A 12991-nucleotide genomic window follows, 5' to 3' on the forward strand; every position below is an offset into this window, starting at 1 on the left:
TCAGGTTTGGCCTTAACTAACAGGTTTTCACAGAATCACAGACTCTTTCAGGTTGGGAAAACCTCTGAGATAATGCATTGAGTCCAACCTCTGATTGAACACCACCTTGTCAGCTAGGCCAGGGCACTCAGTGCCATGTCCAGTCTTTCCCTAAACACCTTCAGGAATGGCGACTCCACCACCTCCCTGGCAGCCCATTCCAACAATTGACACCGGCCCCTGGTCCTGCATGCTCGGCATGGTCACCCCAAACCTTCACAGGATCCCAGAATCCCACAATGAGTCAGGCTGGGAGGGACCACAGTAGGTCACCTGGCACGGGGTTTATCATGTGATTGTAAATCACGCAGGATTGTGTCCAGGCAGCTCTGGAATATCCCCAGAGCGGGAGATTCCACACCCTCTCTGTGAGGGGCTGCGGGGGCTGGGTGGGCACGGACGGCACCGTGGGGTGCTGGTGTGAGGCAAAGTGTGTTATCTCTCTTGGAAAAGGCCGATGGAGCTGAGCCTGTTCAGCCTCGAGAAGAGACATATCGGTGAGGTCCCTTCTCAGTCGTCTCTCCTCGAGGCTGAACAGGCAGCCCCTCACACCCCTCACAGCGACCCCTCAGCCCCGCACCGGCCCCGCCGCTCCCTCTCCGCCCTCAGCCGGGGCTTCCGCCCGGGGCGCGGGGCAGGGCGGGGACAGCGATAAGATGGCGGCTCCCTTGGCCGGGCTGGCGGGGTTTGTGCTGCGGGACCTGGCCCTGCGATCCGCCCGCCTGCGGGGCGGCTTCCCGGTGAGTGAGACCGGCCCCGGCCGCCGCAGCCTCCGCTCCGCAGCCCATGCCCGCACCGCCCGTCCCCCGCGCCCAGCGGGGCTTCCCCGCTCGCAGCCTCCGCTCTCCGCGCCCGTGTCTGGCAGCGGGAGGGACCTTTCGCCTCCCGCCGTGGCGGAGCTGGGGCTGCTGATGCCCCGGCTGGATGGAGGACGCGTCCAGCCTGGGGAGCCCCAGCGCTGTGCGGGGTCGGGGCGAAGCTGCGGCAGAGGCGCCGGGTCAGGGCTGGGCGGTTCAAAAGCGTGACCTGCGGCGCCAGCTCTGAGCGCCTCCTGCCCCTGCAGCCCTCACTGCTCTTGGTTGTTTCATTAGCACAACTGCGTGAAGTGAAGTGAAGTGAAGCAGTGCCGTTTATCCAGTCACGTTTCGGCTGGCAGCATCGGGTTGGCTTTGGCTCTGCACGGGTGGCTGGGGTCAGGCTGGGGTGAGCGATGCCCACCGGGAAAGTCGGTCACAGCTCAGCATTCCTGGTGGCCTTGGACCTCAGACCTGTGCTGGGAAAGAGTGAAAGGGCCTCCTGGAAGGGCTCGAGCTCAGGGGCTCTCCCGAGGTGTAGCAGGAGTTCATTATTCACCTCAAGAGTAGGCAACGCTAGTGCCTTTGGCAACCAGCTTCTTTAGTTTGTATTTTTATCATCAGCAGCTGCATGGGAACTGCTTTGGCCCACGTTTCTGAGCAGGAGTATTCTCCCTAAGACAGGAGCCTCTGGAGGGAACAAAGTGTGGCTGGTTGTGCTCCGCAGGTGCCACCACTGGGAACGCTCGTGGCTGCAGGTGCACGGCGTGGGATGGCTGTTGGATAAAGTGGGACGTTGGTGCTGAACTTGAATTGCGTGGTGCAACTGCTTCTGTGTGGTTTATCTTTTAACCTGAAGGAATTTAGCTGGCTTGATTTTTTTTAAATCTGAAATCTTTTTTGCCCAGCTTTCCTATTTTAATGCTGGGTATGTGGTTCAGCAATTCAGTGCAATTGATTTGTTGATTTAGGATGTGTCCATTTCATATAAACACACACAGACAGGGAGAGGATGTTTATGTGTGTGTGTAAACATATTCATATTTATATATAAACATATTCCTATTTAAATATATTAATATGAATGAACAGCGTTGTCACTCCCAGCAGTGTTTGGTGCATATTGAAGGTGCATTCCTGCCATTGTGATTTACGGGAGTCTGATCCTACAATAAGGAACTTGGAGGTAACATCCCTGTTCTTGTAGGACTTTGATGTGGAGGGCCTGGAAAGGCTGGAGTGTGGAGCATTGCCTGGACAGAGTCATCTCAGTGTAGAGGGTGTTTTGGTTGAGCTCAGTTTTAAGCCCTGTCTTTATCTTGTGTCACAGTGGGGATTTGAGGTACAGGTAGAAATTAGGAGTTAATGCTCTATTCTATCATCTCTCAAGGCATGGAGTAACCCTATAAATTACCCACTGAAATCACTGGGTGTCAGCTCAGACTCTCAAGAGTGTTCTTAGGATATCAAGGTGGCCAACTTTAAAAAAAATATATCTTTATTTGTGCATTATTTTTGAACTAGAGATGTTGAACTTGTATTATAAATCACATTTTATTGTTCTGTTTCCGAACTCTGACAGATACTGAGAGCATCTCCCAAGATCTGTGCTTTCCAACTAGGCTTTTTTCAAGAGCCACATCAATACTGTATAACAACAAATCAAGCTGTTAATTTCAGAGTAAACCACTTTGCTGTAGAAAGGTCTTCAGTTTTGCAATGGTACCTAATAGAACTCCCATCTAAACAATCTCCTAATCTTCCCCTGCCTTAGACTTTAAGCTACAAACAAGTTGATCAGCCAGAGCCTGCTTTTCTGCGCTACAAAGTAGGATAAAGGATACAAGAGTAAGATCCTTTGAAAGAGTTTTTCTCATTTGTATCATTCCTTCCTTGGCTCAGACCAGAAGTTACACTGTTACTTTACTTATTTACCATAAACCATCAAAACCTGCCCTCAAAGCCCGTCACATTGTTCTTTTCACAGATAAGGGTCTTCTGTAAGACTGGTATTTCTCATTTACATCCTCTCTAAACTTTGTTGTTTTGGGAACTGTGTGTGAGGAGATTCTTGGTGAGATTTAAAATCTTTCCTCATAACCCTTGTGACTTACGATTGGAGTGGTGTCTGAACACTCTGTTGCAAAATGTCTTATTATTTCAAAACTGTTGATGTTCATAGTTGTGCTGGAACAAGTTTTTTTGGGAAGTCTGGTTGTATGCTGTCATTATAATCTGCCCCCACACGTTTTCCCATGTAACTTCATTTTAGGGTTGGAATAAATGGTACTTGATCCTATGGCATGAAAATATTTTATCGTCCTTCTGCTTTCCCTTTGGCTCTTTACCTTTTAAAGCTGTTAAACATTTTTTTGCTCGTTTTGCTTTTTGTATTTGTGCTAGATTCAGTTCTTTGTGCTTCTGGAGTTTAAATCTGACCAAGTGTTCTAAGAAGATAAAAGATAGATTTCAGTTGTCTGCAGAGCGTGTGGACAAGCGTATTTAGACCCGCTCTTGCTGGAGCAATATTTGTAAAGAGCTGTGACAAACGCTCCAGGGACCACTCCGCTGCAGAATTCAATCTTGTTGGCTGGCAACAAATAGGCTCCACTGAAGGCTGTTTATTTGAATGGGAGTTGGATTGGGCCCTTTGGGAGAATGCTGTGTTTTCAAAATAGCTTCAGATGCAGCGGAATTCAGCGATGAATATAAATGAGGAACAATTAAATCAGAATCATAAAAAAAAAACTGCTCAAGGTAACTCTCCGGTTTTCGAATAGAGTGACCATGTTGACTGGTGTGTTATGGACCCTATCCCAGCCTTCCAAGCAAGCCTCAGTCCTGCCAGAACACGTCTAAATTCCATGTGTGTGGAAAAGATTAAAAAAAAAAAAAAAAAAGGCAAGGGCAGGAAGATGGAATTAAACAATATTCCTGTTCTAAAATCTGCTGAATGCTGCAGATATTAGAAATAGGGAACTGTGCAAGGTTGCTCCCTGCAGATACCTTCAGTTCCTAGATTTGGATGCCTGTGAAGCCTCATTAACATTGAACAGAGAAAGTTGTGTCATCGTTAAGAATTTATCAGCTGCGGTAGCTGATCCTCCATGCAACACAAAACGTTACTGAAAACTTTTCAATTCATGACTTCAGAAGCTACTTCAATGCCAGACTTATTTTTTTTCTTAGTTTTGTATGAAGTTCTTGAAAATTTCTTGAAGGTTTGGACTGTTTCCCTATTTGGCTTTTCCTGGTTGGCAGTTTTGCTATAATTTTCGAGGTTTTACGTTTAGAGGCAGGAAATACACGAGCCTACAGACTTTCACAAACAGCTTTTTCTGTAAGCACCTCAACCAAATGACAGGAAAGCCCTCTTCAAACTCCAGACAAAACTGAAATGCCAAAGTGGAGCAGATGTTTGGCCCACTCCTCCCCGGCAGTTCCATTAAACACATGGTTATTGAATCCTATTTTAAGATGAAAGAAGGAAATGAAAACATAAATATAACCTCAGACTGTGATTTGGTTTTTTTTAAAATTCATATTTTGTTAATTTTTCAGTGAGTTTTATGCTGGTGGAACTTCTACCTTGGGAGCAGTCTGGCTGTGGCACAGATATTCACAGCTTTGTCTTGAAGTAGAAAAGCTGCAATTTGCTGCATTGATTTACCTTCCTTTGCACCTCATGGGGGTACAATCAGGGGATAGGGCTAATTAGATAAGAAGAGACAGCCTTCATGAATATGACGTTAGGTGGAGAATTAGCAGGGACACCTGTGGTCCTAGACCTGGCTGTGGATGAGTAAACCCTTCCTCCTGACCCTCCATCTGAACTTCCAAACACTTTACCCAAAGAGACTCCTTACCTTCCTTGGGTATGTTTAGGATTGGCTAAAGTTTTTGGTATAAAAGCAAGTGGTTTTCTATTTTTTATTGATCTACCTCCTGAGGAACTAGATGAAGTGTCAGTAGACAAACTGTGTTTTCTTTACAGGTATCTGAGTTACTGTTTCCTCCTGTTTTTCTCTGGAGTAGTGTCAGTGTATGTAGCAACTTTTATTTTTTTATCCTTTTTTTTTCATTTGGTCTTTCTGGCTGTTCACTCCCGAGAGGGATGCTATGAAGAATGTGTGAAGATACTGAGATTCTTCTGAGGATACAGAAAAGTGAGATGAGGGTTTAGAAACACTTGGGGTTTATTTGTTTCTTAGAAGGAGATAATTTCTCTGCTGTATTATCATCTCTCTTGTTTGGAAGGTTCATTTTCAGCAAAAATTGGAAATGTACTCATTTAATGCTTAGGGATGAGATTCTCCCCCTCCCTGTTTTGGGGGCTCACTCCCAGGTAAAGTTCCAGGATGATTTTTATTGATAGATTTTTATTGTTGCTGTTGACAACACCTGTAGTGAGTAACTCTGCTCATTATTGCCTTGGCCAGTCCAATTTTTCTGTGCATGTTTGAGACCATCATCTGCAGCTTTGAGCATGTACCCTAAGGATTTTCTCCAGAAAATTTCCTCCTTCAATACTCTCTGCTGAGAAAAGCAGTTTCCAAACATCTGTGACTCAGCTCATGCTCACCTCTTCCACAGCATTTTAATAAAACACGGGACAGAAATCATGGTGCCTGTGCAACTGCTTATGACAGTAACTTTGGAACTGGTAATTAAAGATTGATCCATAATTAATAGCTGGCTATTGATCTCATTTTAACTAGATAACACAGCAGGAGTGGGCATGAAATGAAGTTAAGAGTGACTATTGTGAAAAATTCCTTAATAGTGGAGCTGTGCTATGCTCTTGAAGTCTCTGTTGCATGATTGATCCTTAAAACACATTCTGAACTGAGCTGAAGCCCTCCTTTAATATGGTAATGAAGATGAAAACCCAAGACTGGTGTCTTAGTTTGTTTATGATGTTATGCTGATGGTGATGTTCTTGTATAATTAGTGGCTAAATGTTAACTGTGAGGAAATTGAAATACTTGTTGGAGCATTTTTTTCAGATCTTCAGTTAATGTTTTATACTGATGGCACAAAATATGGTCAGTTAATGCTAGTTCTTGAGTTTCACTTGGTTTGGTTTGTTTGCTTGTTTAGAAAGTGCTGATTTGTTGAACAGATTTACTCATGAGCTTTTTTCTTCCTGTCCCCTGCCTGGTCTCTGTTTGCTCATTGGTTTTCCTAAACTACAAGAGCATATTTCAAAATTGAATTACATTTTGTTTTATTTCTGAGGTGAGCTGAGAGTGTATCAACTTTGAATCTAAAATCAGAAAGCTCTGGGCACTCACAACTGCACTGGGCATGGATGTGAGTTGGGGTATTTCACTCTAAGACTGTTTTGTTTAATACAAGTGCTTTTTCAATGTCTTGTAAGTGATTCATTATCATTCATTTGGGTTTATTTACCTTGCACATGGGTAGTACCAGGGCCTCCCCACCCTCACAGGGGAGAATTTCTTCCCATGTAGTTTCTGTGCCTTAGACAGTGAAAGCATCTGCAGAGCTGGAGGCAGAGGTGGCCTGTCACTGGGCCAAATGAGCTTCTTTCTGGTCCCCATTGACACCACCAGCATTCCTGGGAAGGAGGTGGCCTGAGAGCTCCTCTGCTTTCCCTTAGTTCTGTACCTTTACTTTGAAGCCTCAAGAAAACATTACAGATGACTACCTTAAAAAAGGTGCAACAGGCAAAATAATGACCTTGGGTATTCACTAGTTTGGAACAAAAGGATTTTTTTTTTTTTTTGATGATTTAATTATAAATGGAAATGTTTTATTTGCCTGAACAGGGGTGGGTATTTTGAAAGAATCAGTAGCAGCAACTTTAAACATGCATTTGTACAGTGTGTTTGTAAAGATTCTGGAGCAATAAGGAAGCTCTTGGGGACAATAACTGAGGAAGATGGAAAACAGCAAGGTATTACAAGAGTAGATAGACTTTGAGGAATGTAAACCATGAAAAATAGTCTGTGTAAGGAGGAGATAGAATCACTCACACACCTTTGATGTCTTAACTCTTGTCCACCTAAATTCTTTGTGAGATGTGAAAGTTTTCTAAGAATTGTCAGGAGGAATGGAAAATGAAGGGAGATTTTTGATCATGCTTGTTAGGTTTGTCTGCTTGTCCAAGACTTTTGACTGAAAAATATGAAGCTGCAAATTAAAAACCAGACACAATTTACTAATGGAACACTTCATCGTTCTTTTGATATCTTCCTCTGAGGGATCTGTGGACAAAAGAACAGTTTAATTTGACATCTGCTAATTTCATGCCAGCCAAGAAAGCAGTTACTGCCTTGTGCAAAAAAAAAAAAAAAAAAAAGGAAAAAAAAAGAGTTGTTCATGCACAATATTGGCATAAAAATATCAGTGAGTTTCCACTTATGGGAAGAGTTATATGTGCAAATACGGATAACAATGATGAGTATAGTTAAAAAATACAGCTACTTATGATAATTATAGAGGAAAGGGCTATTAAAAGCCACCATATCCCTTTTATTGTCATCACAGTAGTTGCTTAAGGTCTGAAGATGGCATGAGAAATGTATTTTCCCTTAACTTTTGTAGCTTCTTCAGTTCTGTGACTGCAAACACATTGGAAACAGTGAATCTATTTAATTGAATTCTTTCATGCAGAGTTTCAGCCTAGATTTGTTTTTCGGTTAAATGGCTCAGATTTAAAATAGTCTAAAGTAACGCCATAAATTTTGGAAGTAGAGGAACAGATATTTAGAGCTTGCTTTAAACATGGTGTGGAGTGATAGAACACGATTCCAGAGCAGCTGGAATGCTGGAGTTCCATCTAGGGAGGGTGGATCACACGTCTGAGAACCTGTGGGTCAGGTTTAGTGGGCAGACCATGGTTATTGACAGTGTTGTTGTGCATGTTCTGCAGCTCCACCAGCAAGAATCAGATGAAGCTTCAGACACCTGGAGGCAGCCTCATCTTTGCAGGCCCTGCTCCTCACAGAGGACTTGGTTCCCTGCAGTATCTGCTGCAGGGACAGCCCAGGAGGGCACAAGTAATCAAGTGATCCAGGAGGTTTCTGGAGGGCTTTGATAAGAACTTCCCAGTGCAGATGACTGAGGAGCCCACAACAGGAGACACGACTGACACAGCTGGACCTCGTGTGTGCAAACAAGGGAGAGCTGGTCAGGGACCCCACAGCTCTCCCTGGTGAAATGTCTGCCTTGGAAGCTGGGCAAGAGCAGTGGATGTTGCTTATTTCCATGGATACAGCATGGGCCTCAGTGAGGCATGAGAAACAAGGCTGGGCATAGTTCCAATTTCCTTCATCACTGAAGTAATGTCATCCTTTGGGCTTGGAAGTTCTATTCCATGGGATTAAACTTTTCCTTGCTCTCCCTCCATATAGTCAGGCTATATGTTTTAGCAAGTTTATCATGCCATTCAGAACTATGCACACTGACTGTTTTGGGGGTTTTTAAGGCTACATTTAATTTACTTGTGATGTACATTTACTTGATGTGTACTGCCCATATACATTTGGGTTTTAGGAGCTGTACAGATCTTTTTACGTCAAGGCATCAACCAAGTGTAGAAACCTGTGGTGCATAACCTGTGTGTTTGGGATGTTTTCTATGTCTCCTCAGGGAATATTCTGTTAGTGCTAATAGGGAGTTATTTTGGTCAGTTCCAAAATCTTCCAGCTGCCCCATAGTCTGTCCAAGGTGTTAAAAACATGGAAGAGGTGTCAGTCTGTCAGATGGGGAAGATCAGTCTTTGATGATGTGATGATACTGCTTCTAGTGTGCTAAACTTGCTTTGAGATTTGGGAGTGGCAGCATGGTGAGTTTCCAGTGTTGATAATGGAGAAATAGTAATAAAGAAATTACTTGCAAAGGAAGGAAGAAGGTTCTTAATGTTTGGCCTCCTATTAAAACCCAACTCCCACTGATTATTCTGGGCAGTTTCTGGTCTCTCCCCAGCTCTGCTCTCTGTCTCTTCTGTCTTTGTCTGCTTCATGTCAGTCTAAGGCAAATGGTCTAATTAAATCTAAGACTTGTTACTGATAAAAGTTATGAAGCATTCAGATCATTGAAACAAAAAATGGGTTAGGGTCTTTTTTTTTTGCTGTCTCCAGGACAGAAACTGTTACAGTCAATTCTGCACTGGTTTAATGAGCCAGGCATGACTTAGGTGTGCAGTGGAACTACTTCTGTAGATACCATTCTGTATTTCTTTACTGCCCTGGGGATTTGCATTTTTGTTGCTTGGGAGTGTTATACTGCTCAGTGCTCAAAGTCATAATCTGTGATGACATAGTTGGCAGCATGGAAATTACCATGATTTGACTTCAACTATTAAAGAGCTGGAACAGAAAAACTGTGGTTATGTGGTTTACGTTTGCTTCTCTGTGATGAAAAACAGAGCTCAAACTGTCGAAATTGGCATTTTATGAGTGTTTTTCTTAAAATACCACTGACTTCTAACACTTGAAAAAGTATTCTTCCAGGGTATGGTAGGCGTGAAATGCTTCTTTGATAGATATGATTACTTGAGATAGGAATTAAGACACATTTCTGTTCAACCCATTGACAATGCTTTGAGTTTTTTAATGATTCAGGAAGCTTAATTAGGATGCAGTACACAAAAAAATTGATAGTGGGTACTTTGTCTCGTGTTTGGTGCTAAGAGAGTTTTAGATTTATTTTTTCCTGGTTATATTTACTATTTAGAGCATTTCTTCATGGTTGGGTAAAAGCATAGTTTTAATCTTGTAAAAAATTAGGAAATTAAACACTTTTCTAAGATGAGACCAAAATATATTAAATTTCCCCTGAAGATATTTAAAATAAAAGAATACTTCTGATTTATGGGGAGAAGATGGTTTATTTCACTTTTTGAATGTGTGGTGCATATCACCAACAATCTCCTTTCACTTGCCAAGGCAGAGAATGTATTTTATGATGTTTTCTACAACTAATTATACAGGTGTGTATGGTACTGAGTTTATTTTCATCAAATACTTCAAAGCCTTACATTTTAGGTCAGGAAAGTAAGCTTCTCTTGAAGCTTTGAAGTTTAAAAAAGCAAAAATGAACATAATTTGACTAAAATTAATTACTAATGCAAAACAGAGCTTCTGATGGTGGGCACGTTGACAAAGGCAGAAATTGAATCTGTGAGTTCACGTTCTTCTTCCTTTACCCAAGCAAAGGCTTGTAAGTCATTTTAATACTGTTTTATTCTGCTCAATTTTGGTTTAAAAATGCAAGGAGAAACTGTTTGCAAACAATCTGTGAAGTAAGAAGGGAGGGCATGAGTTTGCCCCTTCAGGTGGACTGGCAGCTTGGTGTTTGGACAGGTGGCTTTGTTTTGGGACACCCTGTTTGTGGTGTGACCTCAGGCATGTTGGTCAAACCAGGCAGGTTTTATGCAATCCTGCTGAATAAGGAAAGCATCTGCCATGTTTCAGCTGGGTTTTCCAAAGTTGCCAGTGATTGACTGCTCAGGTGAAGCCTGGGGTGGGTGGGAGTGTGCTCAGCTCTGCTCAGGAAGTATTTACACACTGACCAAAAAGCATCCGAGAACTTCCTGCCAGAAGCGTGCTGTCAGTTAATTTGCAGAAATTTTAGTTTGCTGTTTGCATTTAAATAGAGGCCTGAATGCTCCCCTGGGTGGGGAGCAGGATGTGGGTTTTCAGGGATTTGGTGATGTCCTGCTTAATTTGGAGGTCAATCTGTAGCAACCTGACTGGAAGAGCTACTCAACAATGTGCTGGCAAGGTGTGGGAAATGGAGGAGTGAGGTCAGGGTCGTACTGTTCAAGAGGACAATCCTTCCACCATCTCCTCTTTCACTTTTGAGGACTGTGGTCCTCACAAAAGCATATCTTCCTGCAGGCACCAGACAGATCATCCAGGTGGTGGCTGCTAGGATCTGCCTTGTAGTGCACAAGGATGGGGGCTCAGATTCTGGTTTTGTGAGATAAGGACAATAAGGATGACAGAAGGAGCTCAAGTCTGACCCTGTGCATGTTCCTGGTGGTTTACAATGGAGCTTAGTGGGTAGGAGAGTGTATTTACAGAATAACTGTCAAAATCCCTGAGAGTAAGCAAGCTGTAAATAAGTCTATAGAGTATAATCATTACTGGAGACTTTAAATCTGCAATGAGTGAAGGACTTGCTTCAAGTTCATTCTTGTCTCTGCTTCCTTGCATGAGAAGTAAACAGAAGGATAAATCAGAATGCTGAGTTTGTAAATGAGATTTAAAGGCACATTGGAACAGAATTGTGTAGTTTCATTTGTGCTTTCTGGAGCTAATGACCCAACTGAGTTCTGCAGTTTAGGAACATCACATCACACTACATCATTTCCAGGGGAGCGCAGAGGTTAAGCCTGGGATCAATCAGTTTGCAATCAGACTGATTATAAAAGGACAAGGAGGAGTAGAAGATAAAATCAAAAGAACACAGTAGGACAAACATTTTGGAACGCTGGAAGTAAAAGTGTTTTTTGCAGTGGAGAGGCAGCAGGAACATTCAGGAGAACTGTTAAGGGAGTCACTGCATTTTGTTAAGGTTGCAGGCAGGATTTTCAGTCCCACTTCCACCCTGAGTACATTTCCTATCCTTACTGTTTTATCTGTAATACTGTGAAATATCCAAGACATAATCGAGATGTGAAATTTGTTAAAGCACAGAAAAATTGTCCTGTTTTCTGTTGGAGCCACTGTGGAAAGATTTAGGAGGTGGGCTTTAATGAAAGAGATAAATAAAGCCAAGAAAGCCTCGACAGCACCCAGCTGCTTCAGAACTGATGGACACACTCCTGATGTTCCCCTTTCCCAGCCAAGGGATCCCACCAGTGGGAGAGGTAAAAAAAACTCTGAATCAGAAATAAAGAGGGATGTTGATCTATCATTATATGTTTCCTAATATATATTGATTAATATGTCATTGCAGTTCAATGTGTTTTTTAGTGGAATCGAATGTTGTTTTGAAGGTGGAAGAGATAAATCCTCACGAGTATGTCACGTTAACTTTGAGGTAGTGGGTAGTGAGTGAAATGCTCAGTCCCCCCAGTCATGATGACATTTGAATTTTCATCTTAAAAAGCTTGAACAGAGCCACGTATTTTTAGATTCAATTACCTAGGAAAGTTGACAGTTCAGCTAGTGAGTGAGTTTTGGGAAGGTTCACCCACTTCAGTGAGGAAATCGGGGGAGAGTGAGGGAGTTTGATTCATGACTTGACTTTGGGGTCAAATCCAGTAGGCTTATTTCTTTAGTTAAATCATTCACTCTCCCAGGTTAATTTTAACATTCTGGGTAGGCTGTTCAGGTTGAGGTTGAAACTGTTCTTTTTATAATTGGTTTCTGCAGGATCTTGCTACTTTGAACTGTCCTGTATTACACATAAATGTCAGACCTTCCTACTCTGCCTAAAAATGCACCCTGCTGCAGTCTCTTGTGTCTGACTTTGTATTTTCTTCTTAAAAAGCAGAAATGTGGCACATATAGCCATATCATGTAGAGAGTATTTTATAGGTGTTTATTTGATAGAAATTTCTGTTCATTTCTATGATATTATTGAAATAAAACTCCTTTGGCAAGACCTGAAATTTGAAGGAAAACTTAATATTGTTTCTCATTTAAATTGTGTATGAATAAATGATTACAAATTGACAGATATTGCTTGTAGTGATTCCTTTCTCGAGTGAAAAACCAATTTCTCTTTCCTTCTTAATTTAGGAACTTAAAATTATTAAGAGATAAAAAGAGAAACTAGATGCAGCCCCAACACAAAGCAAAGAGGAATCGTGAGTGGAAAGTTTAATAGTTGCTTTTGGTTTCAGGGCCATTTTGCAGCGCACCAAATCTGCAGATGAATCAGCTTTCACTGCCCTGTTCCTGTGGATTGGTTAGAATTTATTAGTACCAATAACAGGCAGGTACAGTGGGTGGAAAATGCAATGTGCTGTGTTCTCCAGTGTCCTAATCCGAGTCCTTCAGCCTCTGCCTGGTGAGCTCAGCAGAGCTGGTGCCTCACCTGGACACCACTTCCCTCCCTGGTGGAGCAGAGCTGTGGTGGCAGGTGCCCACGTGCCCCTGCAGGGTTTGAAGAGCCCTGGCATTGCACACCACGTGGGTTCAGTCCCTCACCTGTGTTAGGAGGGTCCAAGGCCCTTG

The 12991-nt window shown here is 42.7% G+C and overlaps 1 protein-coding gene across 2 annotated transcripts in view; it reads left to right on the plus strand.

Annotated features, from left to right (window-relative positions):
• The first annotated feature begins 668 nt into the window (after positions 1 to 668).
• SUCLG2 (succinate-CoA ligase GDP-forming subunit beta) overlaps positions 669 to 12991 on the plus strand; it is a 107851-nt gene continuing 95528 nt past the window's right edge. Inside the window, exon 1 of one of the 2 annotated variants that reach the window (XM_050312948.1) lies at positions 669 to 779. In XM_050312948.1, the coding sequence (XP_050168905.1) occupies positions 696 to 779 (84 nt within the window). In that variant the 5' untranslated portion in view covers positions 669 to 695. The remainder of the gene's footprint in view (positions 780 to 12991) is intronic. The other variant, XM_050312949.1, reaches the window with a different exon arrangement.

Source organism: Myiozetetes cayanensis, unplaced genomic scaffold (assembly GCF_022539395.1).
Source record: "Myiozetetes cayanensis isolate MyiCay16 unplaced genomic scaffold, myiCay2020 scf18, whole genome shotgun sequence".
In the NCBI taxonomy this organism is placed as follows: Eukaryota; Metazoa; Chordata; class Aves; order Passeriformes; family Tyrannidae; genus Myiozetetes; species Myiozetetes cayanensis.